At 35.5% G+C, this 25,824-nt stretch overlaps 1 protein-coding gene across 4 annotated transcripts in view; it reads right to left on the reverse strand.

Annotated features, from left to right (window-relative positions):
- Positions 1–25,824, reverse strand: part of arhgef10lb (Rho guanine nucleotide exchange factor (GEF) 10-like b) — a 49,171-nt gene that overhangs the window by 12,812 nt on the left and 10,535 nt on the right. For all 4 annotated transcript variants that reach the window (XM_051879046.1, XM_051879045.1, XM_051879044.1 and 1 more), the window contains exons 8-24: positions 25,174–25,293; positions 24,215–24,348; positions 22,909–23,022; positions 20,834–20,942; positions 20,460–20,563; positions 18,259–18,336; positions 17,593–17,772; positions 16,887–17,003; positions 16,479–16,571; positions 15,441–15,611; positions 11,707–11,852; positions 10,775–10,816; positions 10,240–10,412; positions 7,492–7,607; positions 5,092–5,219; positions 3,887–3,987; positions 3,607–3,728 (exon numbers count right to left, since the gene is read on the reverse strand). In XM_051879046.1, coding sequence (XP_051735006.1) covers positions 3,607–3,728; positions 3,887–3,987; positions 5,092–5,219; positions 7,492–7,607; positions 10,240–10,412; positions 10,775–10,816; positions 11,707–11,852; positions 15,441–15,611; positions 16,479–16,571; positions 16,887–17,003; positions 17,593–17,772; positions 18,259–18,336; positions 20,460–20,563; positions 20,834–20,942; positions 22,909–23,022; positions 24,215–24,348; positions 25,174–25,293 — 2,048 coding nt within the window. The remainder of the gene's footprint in view (positions 1–3,606; positions 3,729–3,886; positions 3,988–5,091; positions 5,220–7,491; positions 7,608–10,239; positions 10,413–10,774; positions 10,817–11,706; positions 11,853–15,440; positions 15,612–16,478; positions 16,572–16,886; positions 17,004–17,592; positions 17,773–18,258; positions 18,337–20,459; positions 20,564–20,833; positions 20,943–22,908; positions 23,023–24,214; positions 24,349–25,173; positions 25,294–25,824) is intronic.

The following is a 25,824-nucleotide window of genomic DNA, read 5'->3' on the forward strand; positions in this document are numbered from 1 at the left end:
GGAGAAAACTGTGCAAGCAAGGCGTCAGGGTTTGTTAGCATGGTCCAGTTAACCCCGATGGTAAATGGCGTATCTACCCAGTGGCCAGGAACCACACCTGGTTCTTTGACAAAAATCATGTGGCGAAGTTAATGAAAAATGTAGAATAATAATATATTTCAAGTTGTACCAGCCAAAGTGTGTTTTCAGTGCTGTTCGTGAGGGAAAAAAAGCAATCAACGGCAAACCACTGACATTTCTACAGTAACCTAGAGCTCCTGCACTCAGATTCAAGCAGCTTGTGGTAATGCGGTAATGGTGAAAGGAAAGATTTTTAGAACAGCAGTTCTAAAAATCTTAATGTAAAAGTAATATATATATATATATATATATATGCTTTGCAAAAGACAATTTAAAACATTTCACCGGTACTTTTGCTTTAATGTCCTATAAATGTTTTGTATTTATGTCCATATAATCCACACAGTTAGTTATTAATAAGTAAACATGGATGAATGAGAAAGTAAAGAGCGGAATGTGCTTGATATTTATTTAAAAACATATATATATTAAAAGCGCAAAAAGCCGCTTCAAATCCCACACAATTACTACACTTCAAATCCAAGTATTATATTTAGGTAAGTGAGTATATTAAACATCACTGAAGCAAAGGAAGGAATCAAATAAACCGCAAAGAGCATGCGAGCTATGAAGACACTTCTTCTTGGGACTTGTGAGCTACAGTACAGCAACATATTCAAACTCATTTTGGGCAAGCCTGGCACTGGAGTGTACTTCAAAAAGGATGATGACAGAATGCAGATGAAAGCAGATGCATGTTTCGAAGGTTAAGATGAGTGTTTGTTCAGTACCAAAGAGGGAAGATGTATACACGCTAGCTGAAACGCAGGCTGACTGAATGCAAATGTAATCATACAGAAAGTGAAGCCTTAGCTTTTGGGAGAAAGTTTGATTTGATCACAGACCAAAATACTAGGGACTATATTTAGTCCTCAATCTAAACCCTCTGCCAGCAATGAACAATGGGTCCTAAGGCTGGAACCGTATGACTTCAAAGTAGTACACATGTGAGGCAAAAAGAACATCCACCGTCAAAAGACATCAAAAACATCAAGATCAGGTTCAGATGAGCATGTGAGATTTATAGCTGTAAGAGCGACACCCAAAACAGCCAAAAGACACATCAGCCACACATCCAGACTTGATAGCGGTATGGAAAGCAATCGTTAAAGGATGATTGCATCACTTCTTGAGAATAGTAAAGCATACTCAGCGGCAGCAAATGAGCTGTGAAGCATTTGTTATTTTGCCTCCTATGGAACACACTTGCTATGGGACATTAGGGATTTGGGAAGACATTTGAGCTACAAAAAAAAAAATCATTTCATAGTTGTGAAGTACAGAGCTAATGAACCAAAACCATTTAAACCCAAACCCATATTTTTTGGACAATGAGAAGACGTGTCCATAAACTATACTGATGAGTGCTGGTAGAATATATCGCGCTGTATTACATTTGTGGCATTGCAGGTTATCTTCACAATGTTTTTTTTTTTCTTTACAAAAAGAAAATGAACAAAATGTTCTTAAACAAAATAAACTTAGCTGGAAATGATTGTGTTGTAAATCCATACATTTATGAACGCACCTTTTCCTGGAAAACCTCATCTGTTATCCAGCTAGATAACAGTATCTTAGTGGCAAATCTGAAGAACTTGCAAAAACAGTGTTGAATACAATATAGAAATCAACAAGCCACTCATTGAGGATGAATATTGAGATACTAACCTCAACACAATGGTAGTTCTATGACAAAATCATAACAGTACTACAAAAGTTGATTGGAAAATAGAACTAATAAAGGTAATTGAAACTACACCGGCAGAAAGACTTGGATAAAATGTGAAGTCCTGTGGATCAAAAGTACCAACCAGATGCTGGAGGTGAAGATAGCAATGGCATATAAAACAGAAGATCAAAGCTATATGTAAATGTAAGGCAACATGTGTTTGATTCAGACACCCTGATTGCAAATACTATGTTAGAAAGACTGCCAAATCACCATGGTGTGCAGTACTGATATGACGGATAACAGTTTTGGATGTTGGTCAAGCAATAAGCAGTCAATTACAGTCTACCACATGCATACCAATGAATGTCTGAATGTTAATCTGAGTACGCTCTGCCTTGTTTTAGCTCAAACGCTGACTACCCAAAGGAAATGTTTTTCCAACAGATCCGGGAAAAAACATTGCTCATATGGTTGTTCTTTCAGAAGTTTGCAGTTAAGTGTTATTTCAATATCAACTCTGTTTCAGAAGTTTCTCTTAAAATGGTGTAGGAGAAATAAACAGATACAAATGAGACAACTGTTGCTATACAGTGCAAGAAGTACAGTTTTTATTCTTGAAATCTAAGGTCTCCAGAAAAATCTGAGAAGATTTTGTAATCTCATTGCTGTCTAAGATAGGGGTTTTCAAACTTCTCAAACCTTTTTGATGTCAAGGACCTCCAAATATGACCCCCTTGAGAGGGACCCCCTTTCTAAATTAGAAAGACAACTATATATTTTCATGTGCCATTACTAAGAAAATTGTTTTCTCTGTGAGAGAAGTTTTTAAATATTATATTAATATTATGATAAATATGACATTTGTTTTCAAAATAAATGAGACGTTATCACTTCTGTACTAAAAGCCAAAGCCAATTATTAAATATTATATGGAAAAGACTTTTAATTTACATTTACATTTTTAATTTAATCAAGTTGACTGTGTATGTTTCTATCCATTATTTCAGTATTATTAGATGTACAAACCCACATTTATATAAATTAAATATATATTTAATATAATTATATACATTATATATAAATATGTATTTTATAATATATATTATATATAAACTATAATATATTTTAATAATTAAACATAAAATATATATTATGAATTAAATCTAATATATTGTTTTAAATATATTTATATGACACATATTTATATTAGTAAATATTATTCCAAAGTATTTTTATTCAGTCCATAAACAGTATTCCAAAGCACAGTGTTAAAAATTGTGCTAATTAATAAACATTAAATGTTTAATATCTCCATACCCCCAGCATCCCTTGAAAACTCCTTGTCTAAGAGAAACAGCTGAGATCTCTATTCTTTTTTTCCCTTAAGTAGAAGTAGCACAAGTCAGACTTACTTTTAACCATTTACAATTCACATGAGGGTGAGTAAATGATGACAGAACTTTAATTCTTCAGGCAAAAAGTGACCAAATGACAAAAAAAAAAAAAAAAAACTACTGTGTGTAGCTGAATAGTTTTTTCAACTCTGTGTTCTTTCTTAAAGGGATAGTTCATCCAAAAATGAAAATTCTGTCATTTACTCACCCTCAAATTGTTCCAAACCTGTATAAATTTCTTTGTTCTACTGTACACAAAAGATGATATTTGGAAAAAAATGTATACAGGTTTGGAACAACTTGAGGGGGAGTAAATGATGATAGAATTTTCATTTTGGGTGAACTATCCCTTTAAGAATACACAAATGTAAATTGTTGGATATCTGTTGGAGTAGGAGTGGTTAGAGATCTCTCACTTACCTTCAGATCTTGCAATTTTGGGGTAAAGACAGGGACACGGCAGGCCAGCAACGGGCACCAGAATGGAGGTTTAGTCTTTTCATCATCCTCAACACACACCCAGCCAGGCAAGTTCTCCTCTCCTACACAAACGGAAATAAGCTTAGCCAGAGGCACAATACTGTCACTGAAACTGAAAGCTAAAACTAGCACATTTGTACACGAGAATGAAGCCATGAAAATAATAAGTGAAAGATTCATGTCAACAACCTGTTACTCATGTCTGAGAAGCCACACTTACTCAGGGCGATTTTGGCCAGATGCAGGCGATTGACCCAGGAGATTTTGCTAATTGGACTGGGCGTACTGAAGACCACTGTGAAACTGACTGGACGGCCAGATCTGTCAAGAGATACACACACAAATTGTGAAAATCCAGGAGGGATTTAACACAATCAAAATCCAAGTGAAACAAAGCCTCTTTCAGTTCCACGCATGACTAAAATTGTACAGTTCTATTTGTGCCAAGAGTCAAAAGATTTTGTGTCTGCTAAAAGGGAAAAAAGTAAGGCAACAACAAAAGACACAATTCAGCTTAAAGCAGGGGTCTTCAACAGGGGGTCCACAGCGGTACGGCAGGGGGTCCGACAATTACTGTTTGATCTCAAAATAATATGCATTATGCATTAAACAATATTGAGTTAATTTCACCCAAAGCTTTCATGGTGCTTCCCACGCTATAGTGTATAACAGTAATGTGATGATTATGCTGCATTTACTTGAATAAAAAAAGTAAAAAGAGTAATATAGTGAATTATTATTACAACTATTTTCTATTTGAATGTATTTTAAAATGCAATTTAATTCTGTGATGGCAAATGTGAATTTTCAGCATCATTACTCCAGTCTTTAGTGTCACATGATCCTTCAGAAATCATTCTAATATGCAGATTTAGTGCAAAAGAAACATTATTATCATCATCAAGGTTGAAAACGGTTGTGCTGATTAATATTTTTGTGGAAACTGTGCTAAAAATTTTTTTTTTGATGAATAGAATATTCAAATGAACAGCATTTATTTGACAACAACATAAATATAATTCTGGACTATAATAAGGCTGTATGTAACAGGGGGTCCCTGCTCGGTCTCATTATCCACAAAGGGGTCCTTTGCCTGAAAAAGTTTGAAGACCCATGCTTTAATCCCTAATGGTCCATTACAGTTCATGACCAGCGGTCTTAAAAGCTCTTAGTTCACCCTGTGTTTAAACTTCAATTTGATCAGCAAAGGTCTTTTGACTGTGTGGAGTGATAGATTAACTCCAAAGAGCCTGTCAAAGACAAATCCAAGAAATGTAAATCCTTCTGGTACAAGTGTGATGAAGCGGATGAATATGCTTCAGTCAGTGTAACTGTCACATCCACCCACATTTGAGGAGAATTTAATGCACAGCTCTATTCTGTGTAACCTGTGCCCACTGGCATCAGTGGGTAGTCAGCACTCACTTGTCAGGCTTCCCAGGAACCATCAGCCGTAGACGGCACTTGTTGGCACACTGGATCTCGTCCTCTTTGATGCGGATGAGCCTCTGAAGAGCCATGCACCAGTCCTGCCCCACCGTAGTGTTGAGATTCTGTTCACGCACACAGTCACATTTACGGGAGACAGCTGTCAGACTGACTAAGCACCGGTTACCACACTTAGCACCCTGCTTTTTGACATTAGCAACATAATTAGCGCAGAGAGAGGTTAGAGAGCGAAAGAGCATCACAATAGGGACTAGGAATGGGTCAACTTTTTTTGTCTACCTAGCAAGGTAGACAATTTTAATATTTTTAGCAGGTGTGCTTTAAAAGGGATGGATTTCCAGAAGAAACTTTGGTAATACTTTACATAAAGCCTTTATGTATATATACATTCGGGCATTCAATTGCAGCTCTTTGAATGGGGAAACATCAAATTCTCCAAAGCTGTCTGCCAAGCTTTCGATTAAATTTCATATTTGAAATCATAAATGAAATCTGACAACAATTGTCTCATAAATTTTGTTTCTAAATGCTTGAATCATGACCAAAAAAAAAAAAAAAAAAAAAAAAAAAAAAAAAAAAAAACTGTATTCTTCAGGCTGGATCAAGCAAATGCGCATGCGCAGTCCTAAATCTTGTGCCTCAATTCGGAGGCGCGACGTCTGACTGTTTCTATAGGAACCTTAGCTTCTAACGTTCGCTGCAGATGGCTTTACCAATCGGTGATTGGCTCTTATTTAGAAGGCGGGAATTATTCCGCCATATTGTGCGTTGCACTTTCTCCCATTCAAAACAATACGAGTGACGCGTCTTGTGTTATTCTATAGTCTTTGGTATAATGTATTATAAAAGTGTTTTTAATGTATTAAAACGATAGTTCACACAAAAATGAAAATTGTCATTATTTACTCACCTTCATGTTCCAAACCTGTATGAGTTTCTTTCTTCTGTTGAACACAAAAGAAGATATTTTAAATAATGTTGGTAACCAGGCAGTTGATGGTAGCCATTGACTTCCATAGTATTTTTTTCCTACTATGGAAGTCAATGGCTGTACCAATACCAATATTCTTTAAAATATCTTCTTTTGTGATGATAAAATGTTCACTTTTGGGTGAACTATCCCTTTAATTATGCCTTGTAATGCACCTTATAATGCATTGTATGATCTCATGAATAATTGTAACCACAGGTTTAATGTTTAATATAATACATTGTAACAACTTTATAAAGAATAATACATTAAAACACATGACAAATAAACAATTTCAGATGCAACAAGGAATGTGCAAATATTACAATGCATTTTAACTTTGGTTACAATTATTTATGAAGTGATTTAATGCATTACAACGCACATTATGAATACCGTTATAATGCATTATACATGAAAAGTAAAGTGTTACCGAAACTTCTCATTGAGGATGTTAGCATGCTGAAAGCATGCTGTGCTTCAGCGTGCTGCTAGACTGTGTGCAGGGTAAACTCTCTCAGAGAAGTTGCGTCTCTAAATTCATCCCCTTGACAGCACCGCCAAGCTTTTGTTACAAATCCACCGTCTTCAACAATACATTTCAAGACAATTACTGTCGGACTTCAAATCGCCCGCTGTGAGCAATGTTTCTGTTAGCATGCATAATCAGTTTTTTGTGTGGACTAGATTTGTGCAATAAAAGATTGCGGCTGTTTAGCGTATATATTTCAAATAGCTGTCAGTAACGTTTTGTTAATGAAAACAAGGCTGTGAAAGAGCCTATCCTATACTACTAAAGATAAAAAAAAAATTAAAAATCATCAGAAATAAGGTCACAAAACGAATGTTTTAAATATGAAATTTTGAATGTAGAAACATTCAATTAATGAAATTATAAATACAAATCTCAAACAATGATCTCATGCTGCTTTTTGGTAACTATGCCTCTATTTGAACAACCCTTCAGCAACATTTGATCAGTGTCTGGTGGAGACATCTCTATAAGAAGCCTAAGGACTCCCTTAAAGGCATAGTTCACCTAAAATGACTCATACATTCATATAGTAAATAGAAGTTCCAAATGATCTTCTGCAGAACACAAAAAAAAAAAAAAAGTATTTTGAGAAACACTGGAGTCCAAGACACACTGAAACCTGTCAGTGTATGGACAACAATACACTTTTTTCAAAATATCTTCTGTGTTCCAGAGAATAAATAATGCACAACATGAGGGTGAGTAAATGAAGACCGAATTTTCATTTTTGAATTAACTATCCTTTCAAGAACGACTAGTCATTCAGATAACTAAGAAAATATTTTTTGCACATCCCTAATAGATAGCGAATCATCTGCTGACAGTCAGAAATTGATCAGGTGTGCGACACTGTGATGATTAAGGATTTTACCTGGTACGATCCCTGCAGGGTGCCCACCAACAACGTGACTTCCTCTACCACAGAAAGATCATGCTGTAGCTCCTGCAGTTCCTGGTACAGCCGTGGTGGTCCCAGAAACAGCTTTCCTGAACAAATAACATTTCCATGATAATCAGTAATTATGTTCACATTAAAGCTTTTAGGTCTGAAATCATACACCTCCAGCAAATTCTTGCAGGGGAATGGCTGCGCTCAACTAACATTGTAATTCTTTGCAGTATCTGTATCAGGCTGAAAGCTCAAACACAGCAGGAAAGATGTAGAGAAAAGGTTGAAGTTTCTGATGCAAAAAAAGAAGAATAAAAGAAGTCACCCAAGGACTTTTGGTTCATCTTATCCGGGAATTAGACTCTGTTGTGTCCTCTGACTGTGAGTGTATATTTCCCCTGCTGGAGAGTATGAGCTGGGTTTAAAATTGAGCTCTGAGGAAACCTAAGGTCTTCTGAGTAAGATAAATGTAGCTGGAGGACTATGTACTGATGTAAGTTCTGGGAGAGTTATTTGTTGAAGCTAAAGCAATACTGTGGGAAAACTGTAATTTATTTTATCAGTGTCAGAGAACAGTCAAAATCTATACAATAATTTATAAGGAGATTGAATATTAATACTAGTTGACAGGGTTTCCTGCTCCACTCTAATACCGCAAATACAAACAGTGCAACTAGTGTACTCCAATGAATTTACATTTCCATTCCTTTACAATTCATAAACATATTACATTATCGAGGCAGTTATTTTAATGCAAAAAGCTTTTGATTTGAATCACTGACTCAATTACTGAACTGTAAGCCACCAACTTCAATCTTGAATCTCGAACCAAGAAGCACCAGTGTCAATACTGACTGGTTCTTTATATTACAAAATGTAGGCAAAGATATTATTATTATTATTATTATTATTATAATTTTAAAAATAATATTTATTACAAATAATGTAACAATTTAAGTGTGTTTTACTCTAATTAAAAAGTCAATTAAAATATAATTTAATCAATAAAAACAAAATAGTAACAATTAAATCTTCAAAATATTTAAACACACACAATATAGTTTAAAAAGTTTATGGTTGATAAAATTTAAGGCTGCATTTAAAATACAGTAAAACAGTAACATTATGAAATATTATTACAAGCAAAAATAACTGTTTCCTGTTTTGTAAATGTAATTTATTCCTGTTATGGCAAAGCTTAATTTTTAGCATCATTACTCCAGTCTTCAGAGTCACATGATCCTTCAGAAATCATTATTATTAGTTGTGCTGCGGGAAACCGTAGGAACCATGATACATTTTTTCAGGATTCTTTGATCAAATAGAATGTTCAAAAGAACATAATTTATTTGAAACTGATTTTTTGTTACAGTTTTTAAGGTAATGTTTGATCAGTTTAATTATTGATCAAACATTACCTTAATTATTAATGTTTGTAATGGTATTAATTCTTGAAAACAAGAACTTATATATATATAAATATAAAAATACACATTATACACACACCACTGGTCAAAAGTTTGGAAACATTACTATTTTTAATGTTTTTGAACAAAGTCTCTTATGCTCATTAAGGCTGCATTTATTTCATAATAAATACAGAAAAAACAATAATATTGTGAAATATTATTACAATTTAAAATTATGGTTTTCTATTTTAATATACTTTAAAATATCATTTATTTCTGTGATGCAAAGCTGAATTTTTAGAATCATTACTCCAGTCTTCAGTGTCACATGATCCTTTAGAAATCATTCTAATATGCTGATTTGATACTCATTTATTGTCAATGTTGAAAACAGTTGTGTTGCTTAATATTGTTTTGGAACCTGTGATACTTTTTCCAGGATTCATTTATGAATATTTATTTATAAAAGGTTAAAAAGAACAGCATTTATTCAAAATATAAATCTTTTCTAACAATACAAATCTTTACTATCACTTTTTATCGATTTAACACATCTGTTCTGAATAAAAGTATTAATTTCTTTCAAAAAAAAGAAAGAAAAAAAAATTACTGACCCCAAACTTTTGAACAGTAGTGTATATTGTTACAAAATATTTCTATTTTAAATAAATAAAGTTTTTAACTTTTTATTCATCAAAGAATCCTGAAAAAGTATCACAGGTTATAAAATAATATTAAGCAGCACAACTGTTACCAACATTGATAATAAATCAGCATATTACAATGATTTCTGAAGGATCATGTGACACTGAAGACTGGAGTAATGATGCTGGGTCTGGGATATAAATACACACACAGAGACGCTCATTTATTTATTTATTTGCATTTATATACACATGCTACAGGCCTAATGGTTAGAGTCAGACTGGTAACCCGAAGGTTGTGGGCTCGATTCTCAATAATGGCAGGAAATGACTGAGGTGCCCTTGAGCAAGGCACCTAACCCCCAATCGCTCCCTGGGCGTCACAGCAAAATGGCTGCCCACTGCTCTCTGTGTGTGTGTCCACTACTCACTACTCCTAATGTATGGAAATGCAGAGGAAAAATTCCGAGTATGGGTTACCATACTTAACATGTCACTTTCGCTTTTCACTTTCACTTTTTATATTATAAATATGTAGTAGAACCAATTATATGTCTGTACAATATAGGATACCCTGCTATGAACAACCTTTACCGACTACATCAAAAAAACCAAGTTCGTTATTTTTTCCCATGCTCCTCTAACCACATGAAAGAAGTACTCTTAAAAATACCAACCTTGAGAGTTGGTGGAGCTCAGGCGCTTGCTTCCACTTTGCTGGTAGATGCTGTCTTTATGCTGGGGGGTCTCCTGGCCCACCTCCACCACTTGCACTTGCAGCAGGGGGGCACTCCACTTAACTGCGTATTTTGGACCGATGGGGACTAGACTGCTGATATCTGGTGGGCCCCTGATTAAACACAAAAGAATAGTTTTAAGATCGCAAAACAAAGCCCAACTCGCAATTACAAATAATACATGATCAGAAGACGTCTGAACGATGGTGACGGAGATCCAGGAATCAGACAGCCAATTAGAGCTTTGTGATCAGAAGGATTCCCAGAGAGCCTAACACCCCCTACTGTGATTTCAGGAAATTATTATTCATGTATTCCTCTGTTATGCATGATCTGCATTGAGAAGAGTTCGATGAAATTGAGGAATGCAGGAGAACTTTGAAGCCAGTGTAAAATCATTCTGATCCGAAGTCTTTGAAAACAGCATGACCCAGTGGTCATTAATGAAAAAACCTGCCAGATGTGAGAACATTACCTTGGCTCCTCAAAGATGCTATCAATGCCTGTTTCAATGTATCTGTGTGTCAGTTGAGAGGGAGTTAAAAAGAAGACGGCCTTAATTCATAAATTATGAGCAAGTAACTGAATTCTATTCATTTATTAATTTATCTCAGAAATGAAAGATCTGTCATCATTTACTCACCATCATGTCATTCCAAATGCTAGGCAGGATGATCATGCTGCTCTTTTCCATACAACGAAAGTGAATTGTGACCTCCAAAAATGACATTAAAGTACCATAAAAGTAGACCATATGACTCATACACTATATAACGTCTTCTGAAGCCATACGATAGCTTTCAATTTAAGATTATCATTCACAGAAAATCCTCTCCCCCCCACCAAACTCTCACTCTCAAATCTCATGTGCAATTTAAATGTGCGCGTATATACATATTTAAATCTGGCACGTTGCAATCGTGAGAAGCAACGACGTCATAACTGATGTGATATGTTTGGACGCGCCAGATTTGAACATGAATGAGATTTGAAAATGCGTCGGAAGAAAATATTATTAACAAAAAACAACTTAAATTTGTCTTTTCCTCAACACAATGCTATTGTATAGCTTCAGATAATTTGGAATATAGCGTATGAGTTATATAGTCTACTTTTAAGGTGCTTTTTGTCATCATTTTTTAAGTTTGATGGCCCCTGGTCATGATGCAATTTGATTATATATATATATAAAAAAAGCAGCATGAACATTTTACTAAACTTCTTTTTTTTTATTCCACAAAAGAAATCAAAGTTTGAACAGCAAGAGGGTGAGTAAATGATGACAGAATTTTCATTTTTGGATGAACGATTTCTTTAATTATAATGCAAGATAATTAAATAAGCTTAAATTTCTCTCATTAAAGGACAGAGTTGTGATGTCCACATTGCTGGATGAGGTGTGCTTACTTTACATTGATGTTTGCACAGACGAGCATGTCATTCAGGAGGAAGACTTTGCGCTCCTTAGACTTGAGGACTTGTCCCTTCTCACCATAGACAGTCTCAATCAATGTCTCAGACAGAATCAGCTGCTTCTGATCAGAGTTCAGGTGCTGTTTAAAAAAAAATCATTTTAAAAAGTAAATGAATACATCCACACCATGACAGAACACTTGCATCACCTGTATGTCTGTGCTCTTCAGTTTATACACTTGACTTTGATGCAATGTCTTTTGATCGATCATCATCCTAATTTTAATCATTCTCGATCTAACAACCTTGAATGTAACACTTGCACAGTTGAACAAATCTACAGAGGTTAGAAAAACTGCTTATTTGCATATTAATGTGAGATATATGTGTGCAATGCAGCTGCTGACCGATGTGGGAACACTCGAGTCGTGGTTCTCAACCAGGAGCCCAGGGCCAACTAGGGAGCCTCAGCAAACTTCCAAGGGGATCATAGGATGACTTAAAATTATCTACATTAATATTTTAAATATAAATTATATATATATATATATATATTATATATATATATAAAAAAATCAATATTATTATTATTAATAATAATATATTAAATCAGTCTAGCTTAATTAAAATGCTAAAAAAAAATAACCATACAGATTTATTTATTTCCTCCTCAATAAGAACATACAAATCTTAAAACTTCTGGAATTACAAAATGAGTTAATTTACCTATAATGACACTCCCAGTTTAATTTTAAGAGTGTACATCCGCTAAAAGTTAACTTAATCTGCGTTTGCAAGCCCCCAGTGGGACGCAGAAGGGGGAAAAAAAGTTTTAAAAATATATATATATTCTACTTTCTATTTAAATGTCTATACCAGGGGTACTCAAGTTCGGAGGCCAAGAGGGCTGCATTTTAACCACATGAAATGCTAAAGGCAACAAATTATAACTTGGATCGTAAGACTTTTATTTAGGCCTGTTTAAGAAAATATTTGTAGTTTTACTGAGTATTTACTAAAAGTGCAGTTTATTATCTAGCTAAGTCTTACTAGTACTTTAATGGTTGTCCTATTTAAAGTGTCACTGAACATGATAAATGGCATTTAAAAAAGGATTAATAGCTTGTCTTGCTGTATTCTTAATGTACAAATGCATAAAGAAAAACAAGAACTTATGAAAAAAAGTCCTTATTCATATTGAAATATACTCAGGGTCGCTCAAAGGTTTTATTATTTGTATTATTATTACATACCTTTTAATTTGGTCAGAATTCAAAAATCTTTTTTTTTTTTTGTTCAATCACAATCTCATGAATTCTCTAATTATAACCAACGTTGTAAACATGATAAGATATTCGTGAGCTCAATGATGTGACGACAGATCTGTAATGGGAGCGTTCTCTGCTTACTTTCTGTTTATAACACATTGACATTAAGAATAAAAGTTTTGTTTTTCATGCTGCTAAGAGGACTATCGGCAACTTACACACTGCAAAGTTTGAGGAATGTCAACTGCATTACATGATGGAAAAATAAGGTTACTTCGTTTTTTACTTGCGCGCACAGTCTCGAGCCTTTGATAGCGTTCACGAACACAAGTGCTCGACGCATGCGCACTAGAGAGATTCATGCTTGTCTAGTCTTTTTCGCTCAAACAGTTACAATAAAATGTCTTTGTACTCGTTTAAAATAGAGTTGCTGATATCTTTTAATCCCCTCACACGAGCGCTCTACAACACGGTTGGATATTGTGTTGTTACTCTTGTTCTGTCTTCTCCGTTTCTTTTCATACTGAAACAACAGTTACAGCCCGTTTCAGTGCTGACACCTTGTGGACAAACTAAATTACTGCAAAAACTATTCAATGCGCGCGTGCAAAGTGGCATCAGTCAATATTGTTCTTTGCGGTTAGAAAAACTGTGCTGCGCGCGTACATTATGCGCGTTCTCTGCTGATGATTACGGCGTCACGCGCACTGTACGCCTACCCTAGCGTACGTGTAAAAAAACGAAGTAATATTCACGCTAATTTTAAACGCAAATTATAATACAAATAAATTTATATGTAGCATGATGCGGGCCGCCTGTTGAGTACCCCTTGGTCTATACAATAACATTGAAAATGTTTGTCTTCAAGTTTATAATTCAACTTTACTCTAATAGTGGGTAGAAAGAAATACGCAAAAAATATGTTGCTAACTCAATACAAAGTAAATAATTTATGATAATATTTTAATAATTTCTTTTAGTTTTTGAACAATGACAGTATAAAAGCCAATTTAATTTTGCAAACATGTTATAAATACAATCCAAATAAATTTGAATTGAAAAGTGTTTGTCTGTAATAGTGTAATAACATTACCAATAGTGGGTAGAAAGAAATACACAAAAAATATGCTGTTATGCTGTTAAGGGTTAGTTCACCCAAAAATGAAAATTATGTCATTTATTACTCACCTTAATGTCGTTCTACACCCGTAAGACCTTTGTTCATCTTCAGAACACAAATTAAGATATTTTTGATAAAATCAGATGGCTCAGTGAGGCCTCTATTGCCAGCAAGATAATAAACACTTTCAGATGCCCAGAAAGGTACTAAAAACATATTTAAAACAGTTCATGTGAGTTCAGTGGTTCAACCTTAATATTATAAAGCGACGAGAATACTTTTTGTGTGCCAAAAAAACAAAATAACATTTCAACAATATCTAGCGATGGCCGATTTCAAAACACCGCTTCGAAGCTTTACGAATCTTTTGTTTTGAATCAGTGGTTCGGAGCGCCAAAGTCACGTGATTTCAGTAAACGAGGCTTTGTTACGTCGTAAGTGTTTCTAAATTTCAATAGTTCACGTGTGTTTGGCAGTTTGATATGCGATCCGAACCACTGATTCGAAAGAAAAGATTCATAAAGCTTCGAAGCAATGTTTTGAAATCGGCCATCACTAGATATTGTTGAAAAGTCGTTATTTTGTTTTTTCGGCACACAAAAAGTATTCTTGTCACTTTATAATATTAAGGTTGAACATGAGCTGTTTTAAATACGTCTTTAGTACCTTTATGGGCATTTGAAAATGTTAATTATCTTGCTGTCAATGAAGGCCTCACTGAGCCGTCGGATTTTATCAAAAATATCTTAATTTGTGTTCCGAAGATGAACGAAGGTCTTACGGGTGTAGAACGACATGAGGGTCAGTAATAAATGACATAATTTTCATTTTTGGGTGAACTAACCCTTTAAGCAGATTATTTCCCAATTTTTTTATTTTGGCTTTAGAACAATGAAAGCCAGTTTGATTTTGCAAACAACATGTTGTCTTTACCATTTCACACGTGCTATTTTTCACACATTTTAGAACATGGGCCTTCCTACATGAAAAATATAGTTGTCTTTATATTTTAGGAAGGGGATCCCCATGCTAGCAGATAGATGACCTTAAAGCTAATAGATATGAACTGAAAGCCACAAAACTCCTTTGATATCATGGGGTCTTTATTAGCGGCCCCTAAAATTACTTTCATTGACAACTCACCATCCTGGCAAGGAAACGTCTTTGTCAAAGCTATTTCTAGAAAGAGGAAATGTGGAAATAGCACTGAAAATCACACTGACAGCTCATGTCCTTTCACACTGCCAGCCAAGTTATCTTGTAAAGCCAAATCATTGTGTTTTTGGGTTGGTAATGCTTTGAAGTGCCTCGTGTGTGTGTGTAGTGCCATGGCCTCTGACCTTACTAAGGTTGCGGTCGCCAATGCTACGAGCAAGCTGTTGGATCTCGGTGAGCTGCTCGGCCAGTCGTTTCTGCTCGTTCAGCTTCTCGGCGAGAGTCTCAAGCTCAGTGAGGGCCAGCTGCAGTGGCAGCCTGTCCTGATGCCCTACAGGGGTGTTTTTCAGCATGTCCTGTGGGACACACACAGATATGTCAGCATATATTCAGTAATTACTACCTAATCTGTCATTTAGCCAACGCTTCAGTCCCCGCAAGCAAATGATGTTAAGTGGAATTCTCAAGAGCACCAAGATTCATGGATTGTGGGATATAAACCAACAATGATTCAGTTACCAGTTTAGACTTTTACTTTACTTGACTTAATTAACATTTACAGTCAGTAGTGCACATTAAAATGAACATGAAATGAAAACTGATCCTATTTACTTTATAAAAACAAGTCCCACCCTCAGTGGACATATGTTAGATTACGAATGTAAAATGGGCTGTTAATGTAATTTCATGGTAACCTTTCTGTAATTGTCCCAGTTTAGCTTTTTCAGCTCATTTTCAACTGTACACCCATATAACACTCCGCATATAACATTCCTCAAATGTCCCTGAAAAACAGCCTGTTACATGCAAATGAAGTCATTGCATACAAGAATGATCTAATGACAAAAAATCCTGGTAGAACTTGCTAGTAGTCAAATAATAGAGTCTTATATAAGTAATCAGCATACAAGAGGGATTTCACCAGCGTTTAAGTTTACATATTTGAGCATTTGCTGTGCAGTATCAGACAATGGTTTTGATAGTAAGAAGCACATGTTATGTGTATATTTAATGTGCTTTACTAGCTTTCTGTCTTTCACTTCCCCATGCGGAACAGTCTGAGGAAATTCCACCATCATAAAATACTCCCTAAATAGTTAAACTTATTAGGGTCATTAACTGTGTGTGTGTGTGTGTGTGTGTGTGTGTGTGTGTGTGTGTGTGTGTGTGTGTGTGTGTGTGTGTGTGTGTGTGTGTGTGTGTGGAGGTTTCAGAGCATTAACCTGCAGGAGGAGTATGAACTGAGGAAAGCGTTGGATTGGTTTGACCATCAGGCCATAAAGAGTGATTCTGTCTGTACTGGCAGCCTGCTTCTTCTACAATCCAGAACACAAAAACACACACACATACATGCATGTCATTACTGGAAATTTAATTGTACATGTTCATTTTCCCTTTAAATTTAGATTCATTCTCTGCTGTCATATAACTCTTAAAGTTAATCTTTAAATACACTGATAACTTAATAGCACTGTTCAATGTAATTTTTAGCAAATCTCTAACACGTTATAATGCCTAAAATCACTTGAAGCCTAACTCTAAATATGAAAAATAGTAATGTTTCCACAGGCAGCACATATTAAGCATTGAGGAGAAATGATGAACAATTAGGAGCAGGTTGAGAAGTTCACCTTGAGAAACTCCAGGAATGCTGGCTTGGACATACAAGCTTTCTTGATAAGAGCCATAGCATTGGTGAAGTTGTTGACATAGTCACTGTACACATCTAGCACCATTGACTTGGAAAACTGGAGGAGAAGACAATGATAAATTCAGTGGCAGACATAACAATCCACAGTTCAGACATAATATCCATGTGATCGTACAATCTGTACTGTGCTTGCATTTTTATTCTCAGTAGTTATGGTGGGACTATTTGCATGATTGTTTTCAATTTTACTGATCCAACTGTCTTAATGTGCTCAGCTGCAGGGCACAGCCTGGGTGATGCAGAGGAAATTAGCACACTTTAAATAAAACTGCTGACTAGAGAATGTTCTGTTTTTCCATCTGCAAAGATCCATCATCAACAATAAAAAGTGAATCATGTTAGGGTCTAAATACAGACCATTACACAGCCCATATTTACTTTAATAAGCAGATATGACAATGCTTATTCATGCAAAAATCTTTATCTTAACATGTGAAGTGGAATACAAAGGGGCATATTTGTGGCCTTACAAACCCCGCTGGATCAATGCTATACAATTTTGCAGTATTTATATAACTTTTTGTAACCAGAGCAAAAAAATAAATAAATAAAAATCTATGAACAAAGAATCAGAAGCTGTGAAAAACACCACAAATTGAAATGTTTTAGAACAACAGGAGACATACTGAAGCAACAAAGAGGTCTCCGATTTTCTCAGTGTTTTCCCATTCTGCTACACGGGATGCCAGAGCAATCTGAAACATGGAGTGACACTGCAGGATCTCCTTCAGCCTATAAAAAATGGGCTGGATCTTCTTCAAGCTCAAGATCCGGGGCTCCGCCTCCATCAAAGGCTTCTTATATTCCTAAAATATAATTCAGGCGGTATGTATGAGTCTCTTTTACATTCAAATTGTGATGTATCTGTTCATTTGATTAAAAAAAAAATCACATCTATTTTTGTCAACTTACAATAATACAGCAGAATTAATTAATATTCTACTCCCAGCTTTAACAGAACAATAAGATAGGGGTGCATAAATATATTCTGTTTTTGTCTTCAACCTGCTGAAAAAAAAAGCTTAAACCACCCTGCCCAAGAAGGTTAGGTCAGTTTTGATGGTTTTAGAGGGGTTTTGGGCACTTGTCATCTGGACAGGCTGGGGGACCAGCTGGCTAACCAGCTTAAACCGTCTAAGACCAGCAAACCACCTTAGGCAGTTTTAAGCTTTTTTTAACCCAGTATATTTTCCCCTTTGTGCTATATTTATATTTTTTTCCATCCTTTCCACTCCATAAAGAAAATTAAGGAATATTATATTCAGATGTGATGACAGGATTGTGTCACTGACCAGCAGGATCCTCTTGAGTGAGTCTAAGTAGCTTCTTTCACTCTGGATGATAGAGCCAAGAATATGACGCCTGACAATCTGTGACACACACACAAAAAAAAAAAAAAAAAAAATGCAAAATGCAAATTTCAATCAAATTAGGTTAACTGACAACAAACCAGTGGCTTTACATTTGGCGTAAAATATGTAAATATACACTATCGTTCAAACGTTTGAGGTCGGTATGATTTTTTTAATGTTTTTCAAAGTCTCTGATGTTTACCAGGGCAGCATTAATTTTATCAGAAATAAAGTAGAAACAGTATTATTGTAAAATATTATGACAATTTAAAATAATTGTTTTCTAATTGTAATTTATTTCAGTGATGCAAAGATGAATTTACAGCAGTCCAGTCTTCAGTGTCACATGATCCTTCAGAAATCACTCTAATATGCTGACTTGGTTCTCAAGAAACAATTATTATTATTATAAATGTTGAAAACTGTTGTGCTGCTTAATATTTTTGTGGAAACTCCAATATATATTCTTTCAGGATTCTTAGATGAATAGAAAGTTTTAGAAATATAGAACAGCATTTACTTGAAATATAACTTTTTTTTAACAATGTAAAAGTCTTTACTGTCAATTTTGATCAATTTAATAAATCCTTGTGGAATTAAAGGGTTAGTTCACCCAAAAATGAAAATAATGTCATTAATTACTCACCCTCATGCCGTTCCACACCCGTAAGACCTTCGTTAATCTTTGGAACGCAAATTGAGATATTTTTGTTGAAATCCGATGGCTCCGTGAGGCCTGCATCGGGAGCAATGACATTTCCTCTCTCAAGATCCATAAAGGTGCTAAAAACATATTTAAATCAGTTCATGTGAGTACAGTGGTTCAATATTAATATTATAAAGTGAAAAGAATATTTTTGGTGTGCCAAAAAAAACAAAATAACGACTTATATAGTGATCACCGATTTCAAAACACTGCTTCAGGAAGCTTCGGAGCATTATGAATCAGCGTGTCGAATCAGCGGTTCGGAGCGCCAAAGTCACGTGATTTCAGCAGTTTGGCGGTTTGACACACGATCCGAATCATGATTCGACACGCTGATTCATAACGCTCCGAAGCTTCCTGATGCAGTGTTTTGAAGTCGGCCATCACTATATAAGTCGTTATTTTGTTTTTTTGGCGCACCAAAAATATTTTCGTTGCTTTATAATATTAATATTGAACCACTGTACTCACATGAACTGATTTAAATATGTTTTTAGTACCTTTATGGATCTTGAGAGAGGAAATGTCTCACAGAGCCATCGGATTTCAACAAAAATATCTCAATTTGCGTTCCGAAGATTAATGAAGGTCTCATGGGTGTGGAACGGCATGAGGGTGAATAATAAATGACAGAATTTTCATTTTTGGGTGAACTAACCCTTTAACGTAACAATTTCTTTAAAGATACATCTTACTGACCTAAAAATTACATACACGGTAGTGTATGTACATATAGCTAAGTTCGCACTATCAGTATTTAGGATTTACAATTTACAGGTGTGAGTCTCAAACAGTAACATCTCGCATACCGTCTGTATGAACATGCAACGGGAGTCAAAGTAATATCAAAGATGAAGATGTCCATAAAACTGAAAATTCTTTTCACTTTTGATACGACAAGAGTCCAATCGAGCAGCGTGTTCATCCATCAAATCTTCAACCATATCAGTTTTATAGACGTTGCCATTTTTTATATTACTTTGGTCACTGTCGCTTTGGTTACTGGTAACAGAATACGGGCCTGACTCCCGTTGCATGTTCATACAGACAGTATATGAGATGGTACTGTAAGTTACTGTTTTAACGGGACATTTCAAGACTCACACTTGTAAGTAAATGCAGTTGTCAATCCCAAAAATTTACAGTGTGAATGTAGCCTAGTTGTCCAGTCTGGTTCTGTTCACACAGCTCAGGTTTTCCAAGAATGCGGTTGTGATTCCTGAAAAATTACGGGTGTGAGTTCGGTTATAGAATGTAATTGTCACTCACGTAAATACATGAACTTTGTGTGAATGTAACTGTATCAAGGACTCAAATACAGGACTGACAACCATATTCTTTTGCTGTGTGAATGTGGCCATATCATAACAGGGCTAGTATGATACTGACAGGAATGCAGACAGATTCACACACAAGTACATACACAAACACGCACCTGTTGGCTACTGAGTCCTTCTGGCATTGGAGAAAGTTGAGGTGGTGGATGTTTGAGTTCAGATACAGTCACATCCAGATATCCAGAATCATCCTCTGTGTTATCTGCACATTGACAGTCGATAGCACAGTTAAATTCGTCATTTACACTGGCATCACAGATTATTCTGATATCTGCCATATTGGCTCACTCCTCCCTCTAATGTAACCACTATTCTGTAGCTTTGTGATAATAAATGCCACTTGCTATCTCAGAATAACTCAAACATTCAAAGAGGCATCTAGTTTTTAGTACTGTTTCTGTATTGAAACCTACCAGGTGTCAGAAAAAACACCAGAAATAAACAAGAGGAAATGAGAGTCAAAAAGTCAAACCTGTGCAGTCTTTTTTACTCAGGAAGGACACTTTGCGCATCATGGCTATTTTGGTCTTTTCCAGTCCATCTTTTGTGCCATTCCTAGCTGCTTTCATTAGCTGTTGAACCTGTGGGAGGAAAGAGAGAGATAGGCTGACTGCATAAGATGACAGCAAGGAAAAAAATGAATCAGCAGAACTAAAAGAGAAGAGATAAATTCCTGTTTGTGGATCAGCAGCAGAACAAACCCTCAAGGTCCCTCTCTACTCAGTTGCAACACTGGGTGGATTTCACAGAGTTTCATTTTCATTGTACAAAAAAAAAACAAAAAAAACACTGGGTCTCATTCATTAAGCATGCGTACGCACATGCAAATGTGGGAGGAACGATTTTAAGAACAAATCACGATTCACCAAAAATTTTGTACTAAAAATCATTCTGAATTTATGACAAAATATAGGAACAACTGAAAGTACTCGTCTTACACTTACTCTGTATGGCCTTATAATCGTGTTAAAAAGTTATATAAATATGAAATTTCATCCTAACAAGACTACAATTATATTAAAGTATGTTACATTAATTGTATTATATAATTAGCACGTGTTGAGATTTTTCATGAAGTTCTCCTGTGCGTACAAATACGAAATAATCCACGCAATTATTAGTGAATGAGACCCACTGTCCATTGAACAATGATGTGCATGATGGACTACTACATACCTACAATTTTAGTCTGAATTTTAGTGAATACTGTATAAATTACGGATGCAACTAAATCTACGTTATCTAGATTTAGTCTAATGTGTAATATAAAAACTGATCCTTAAAGACTGGGACAAAATGTGCTAAAGAGCATTTTTTTTTAATTTTCAGCCACGTTTCTGAGGCTTCATTGTGTTTTTACTTGTCAATCATTATCGGTCTTGTTCTGTTTCGGTTTCGTTTTCATTATGTTGCCTGTTCTGCTTTGCCTGAGTTCTGTCTGCTAGTTAGTTTCTTATGGTTTCTGATTGGATTACGTTCACCTGTTGTTCAATTACAGTAGTCACGTTGTTATCTCTGTGTACTTAAACCCTGAGTTTCCTCTGTTCATTGTTGTCATGTGTATTTCTTCTTGTTATCTTCTGAGTGTTACCTTGTTTGATTTATTAAGATGTTATTAAAGATGTTTTTGTTCTGTACTCCTTTTGTTGTTTCGCTGTGACACACACACGTTTGTGGCGTACTGATACATGAAGAGTGATTCACAAGGAAAAACACACACAGAAACAGAAACATAGCTGAAAATTAAAAAAATAGCACACACACACACACACACACACACACACACACACACACACACACACACACACACACAGACCTTCAAAAGTCTGAAGATTGTTTAATGTTTTTTAAATAAGTCTCTTATGCTCACAAAGGCTGCATTTATTTGATCAAAAATACTGTAAAATTATACTGTAAAAATACAGTGAAATATTACAATTTCTAATGACTGTTTTCTATTTCTATTCCATATTTTAAAATGTAATTTATTCCTGTGTCACAAAGCTGAATTTTTAGCATCATTACTCCAGTCTTCAGTGTCACATGATCCTTCAGAAATCATTCTGATATGCTGATTTGCTGCTCAAGAAACATTTCTTAATATTATCAATGTTGAAAACAGTTGTGCTGCTTTTTTTCAGGATTATTTGATGGATAGAAAGCTCAAAAGAACAGCATTAATTTGAAAAAAAAAAAAAAAAAAAAAAAAAAAAAAACTTTTGTAACATTATACATTTCTTCACTGTCCATTTTGATCATTTTAATGCATCCTTGCTAAATAAAAGTATTAATTTCTAAGAAAAAGCAATACAGTGGATTTACAAAATATTACATATATTTTGCAGAGCCATTTTGCTTGTCTGATGTTTCTAGCTACTAATAGAACAAACAAAAAATAAAAGAAAAATTCTATAAAAATCCTAAACAATTTCTTTACAGAGTTGACACATCATAGATATTACAGAAAATATAAGCGCAGTCATTGACATTTTGTCCCACATCTCAAGGATCAGTGATAACCACACATCCACCACTGTATAAATGTACCTTAATGTCATAGTTTTGTTTGAGTTGGCTGACATCTCGAGCACCTAACCGCATGGCTAGCTCACGCTTGGTCTGGACGCAGCGTTGCTTCAGACGGCGTACATCGGGGGAAATCTATATCCATTACCGCAAAGCCATGTCCACGCGCAGTTAGGGGTGGGGTTGAATTGTATCAGTGAATAGAGAAAGATGGCAGATAAAGAGAAGAGGAGGAGGAAAATAATAAGATTGAGGGGAGTGACAAACACAGGCAGACAGTGATAACATCAAGGCCAACAAGAGAGGGAACTGAAGACAGACATAACAGTGTGAACAAGACAGCCAGACAAGAGATTTAGTCTCAGATAGGGTCTCTGTCTCAGTTTACGGTATTAAATCTTCACACTTAAACAGCTCTACTACTCACAAATTAGTCCTTAAACAGAAGTACCCAAGTTCAGATAAGGCCCAGTCTGGGCTCTCTGGTTAGTCTAGTCAAGGCTTTCTGTACCTGTTTTCATGCATGACGTGCAACATCTGTGGATTAAGACCTGATCTTCTCTGCATGCATCAAAAGACATTAATTAAGAACAGGAACAGTGTAAACTCGGCAAGGAAGGAGAACTGAAAGAACCAGGCGCCAAAAAAATATTTCCTCTTTCCTTTTTTTAAAGCTGAAGCGTGTAATTTCTGCTCTAATGGCATCACCGAACAGAATTCTCAACCGAATTATCATTAAAAAATTACTGTTTTCAAACTGATTTCCAGAACAAGGTGTTTATTGTGAAAACTGGTGAGAATGGCACACTTGGCATTGCCCAAGGATCAGAGAGAGCGTGTCTGCAAACAGCGCCATGTTTGACGAGAGTGACTGTAAGGAAAGTGTATGCAGAAAGCCCTTCTATGGAGATGGTTTGGGCGTGTTTTATGCAAATGACTAACCTTGTGCACACGGCCGCTCATTTAGAATACTCCATATTCACTAACATCCGAATGAGGTTAAGAACAAATTCATGTGCGTACGCACGTGTTGGGATTTTTCATGAGAAGTTCTCATGAGCGTACAAATACGAAATAATCCACGTAATTATTAGTGAATGAGACCCATTGTGTTTACAAGGATGAATAAACCTAAATTAATGGCTTATAGTTTTCTTTGATATGAAAAATACTGGAAAAAGTATTTTAACCTTAATTTTATAACCTTAATAATAATTGAACACTTTACCTTTTAATTATAAACTGTGTAATTATTCAAATATCATAGCTATAACTGTTAGAGACACCATAAGGACTTTGTGTGTCTTTGCCATGAGTGTCTTTGTACCTTATTGCGGGTGGGCTGCTTGGTCTCGCTGTCTGACTGCTCGTCGTAACTCTCAAACTCACTGGAACCCCAGCCGTTGTCTATCAGTCCGGACTCGCCAGACCTCTGCACCTCCTCGTAGATCACATCATCCTCTGAACAATAACACAGAAAAGAAGGACACATAAGAGGGTTGGTTTGTACAGGTTGGTTATTACAGGATGAGAACAAGTCTTTGCTTGCTATGCAAATTTATTGATTATAGAAGGATTGCTCAAGGAAAAATTATATTACTCAGAGTCTGCACTTTATTAGCACCTTCTGCAGTTTTCTGGGTCTCATGGGATCTTCATGACTCACAGATGCCCCTAGTGGGTTCAAGTAGTGAAATTCAGGCTGGCCACCAAGAAGACTGTCCTTGGTGCATTCATGTATATTTTTGTGTCAGATGTTTCTCCTAAATGTCTTTGATGTGGATATCACAGTTCAGATAGTTTGACCATGGAAATATTGTTGCAGAAATGTTTGAAGTCATACCGAAATCTGATTTTTGGTTGCAAACATTAATATACTGGCAAATCTGTGCACAATTTTTGAGATCTCTTTTGAAAATCTACACTGTAAGAAAAAAATCCATAGAAAAACAGATATAAAATTAGTTTACGGGCATTTCCTTCAACCCTAAAACACACACAATGCGTAATCCAAATAGAGGTAAAACAACTGTGAAAAATGAATGCAGAAAATTCCTTCATATTAACACGATACATCGCGCCATATTTTTACGAACTTTTTTTTTAGAGTGTAGAGTAGACATGTGAGATTACTGTTTTTTTCCTCTCTGGAGAAAAGTTTCAATTTGCTCTCCATTTCACCTCACTGCGGTCTTGAAGAAACATTTAAGATATTAAAGAGCTATCATGTGTGAATATTCCTATGTGTGATGACATTGTTGACCTGGATAGATAACAGACACTGACCTGCATCTGGAGGAGAGTTGTTCTCACAAGGCACATCATCGTAGATGACCTCTGAGTGAGCTGAGTTCACCTTCAGTTGTTCTGGTGGTGAATCTCCAGCTGATTCAGAAACAGCTTTTCCTAGAGGAGAGAGAGACTTCGAGTGTCATTCATACATGTAAAAGAAAAACTTCTAACCACAAACTCTATTACATAAAGAATGAGAGGCTCCTAATGGAATGGTTTAATAGATATTTAAGCAAATTCTAAGCACGAATAACAAAAAAAAGGATGGGATACTACTTTAAGTGAACAGGAGACTGGGTTTAGGACCTTATTTGAAGGACCAGTAACAGCAAACATCATTTGATAATCATTCATCAGAACTTCAGTGAGGTATTAAGCCCAATACAGGTCGAGCGCAAATGAAACTCAGCCCTGATTAGCACAGAAAAGCACATTAATAATCCTTTTGGCACAGACTTGAGTTTGCATTCTGACAACAGTACTATTAAAATAACAAACACACTCCTCCACACAAACAGCAGATTGACAATACATAAATATGTCTCGACTATGACAGTGTGTACAGATTTGTTGACAGCCTCTTTTTACCTAATGAAGTCGCCTGCTGAGTCTCCCCCACGGGAACTTAAAATACCTCAAAGTGAA

Source organism: Ctenopharyngodon idella, chromosome 22 (genome assembly GCF_019924925.1).
Source record: "Ctenopharyngodon idella isolate HZGC_01 chromosome 22, HZGC01, whole genome shotgun sequence".
In the NCBI taxonomy this organism is placed as follows: Eukaryota; Metazoa; Chordata; class Actinopteri; order Cypriniformes; family Xenocyprididae; genus Ctenopharyngodon; species Ctenopharyngodon idella.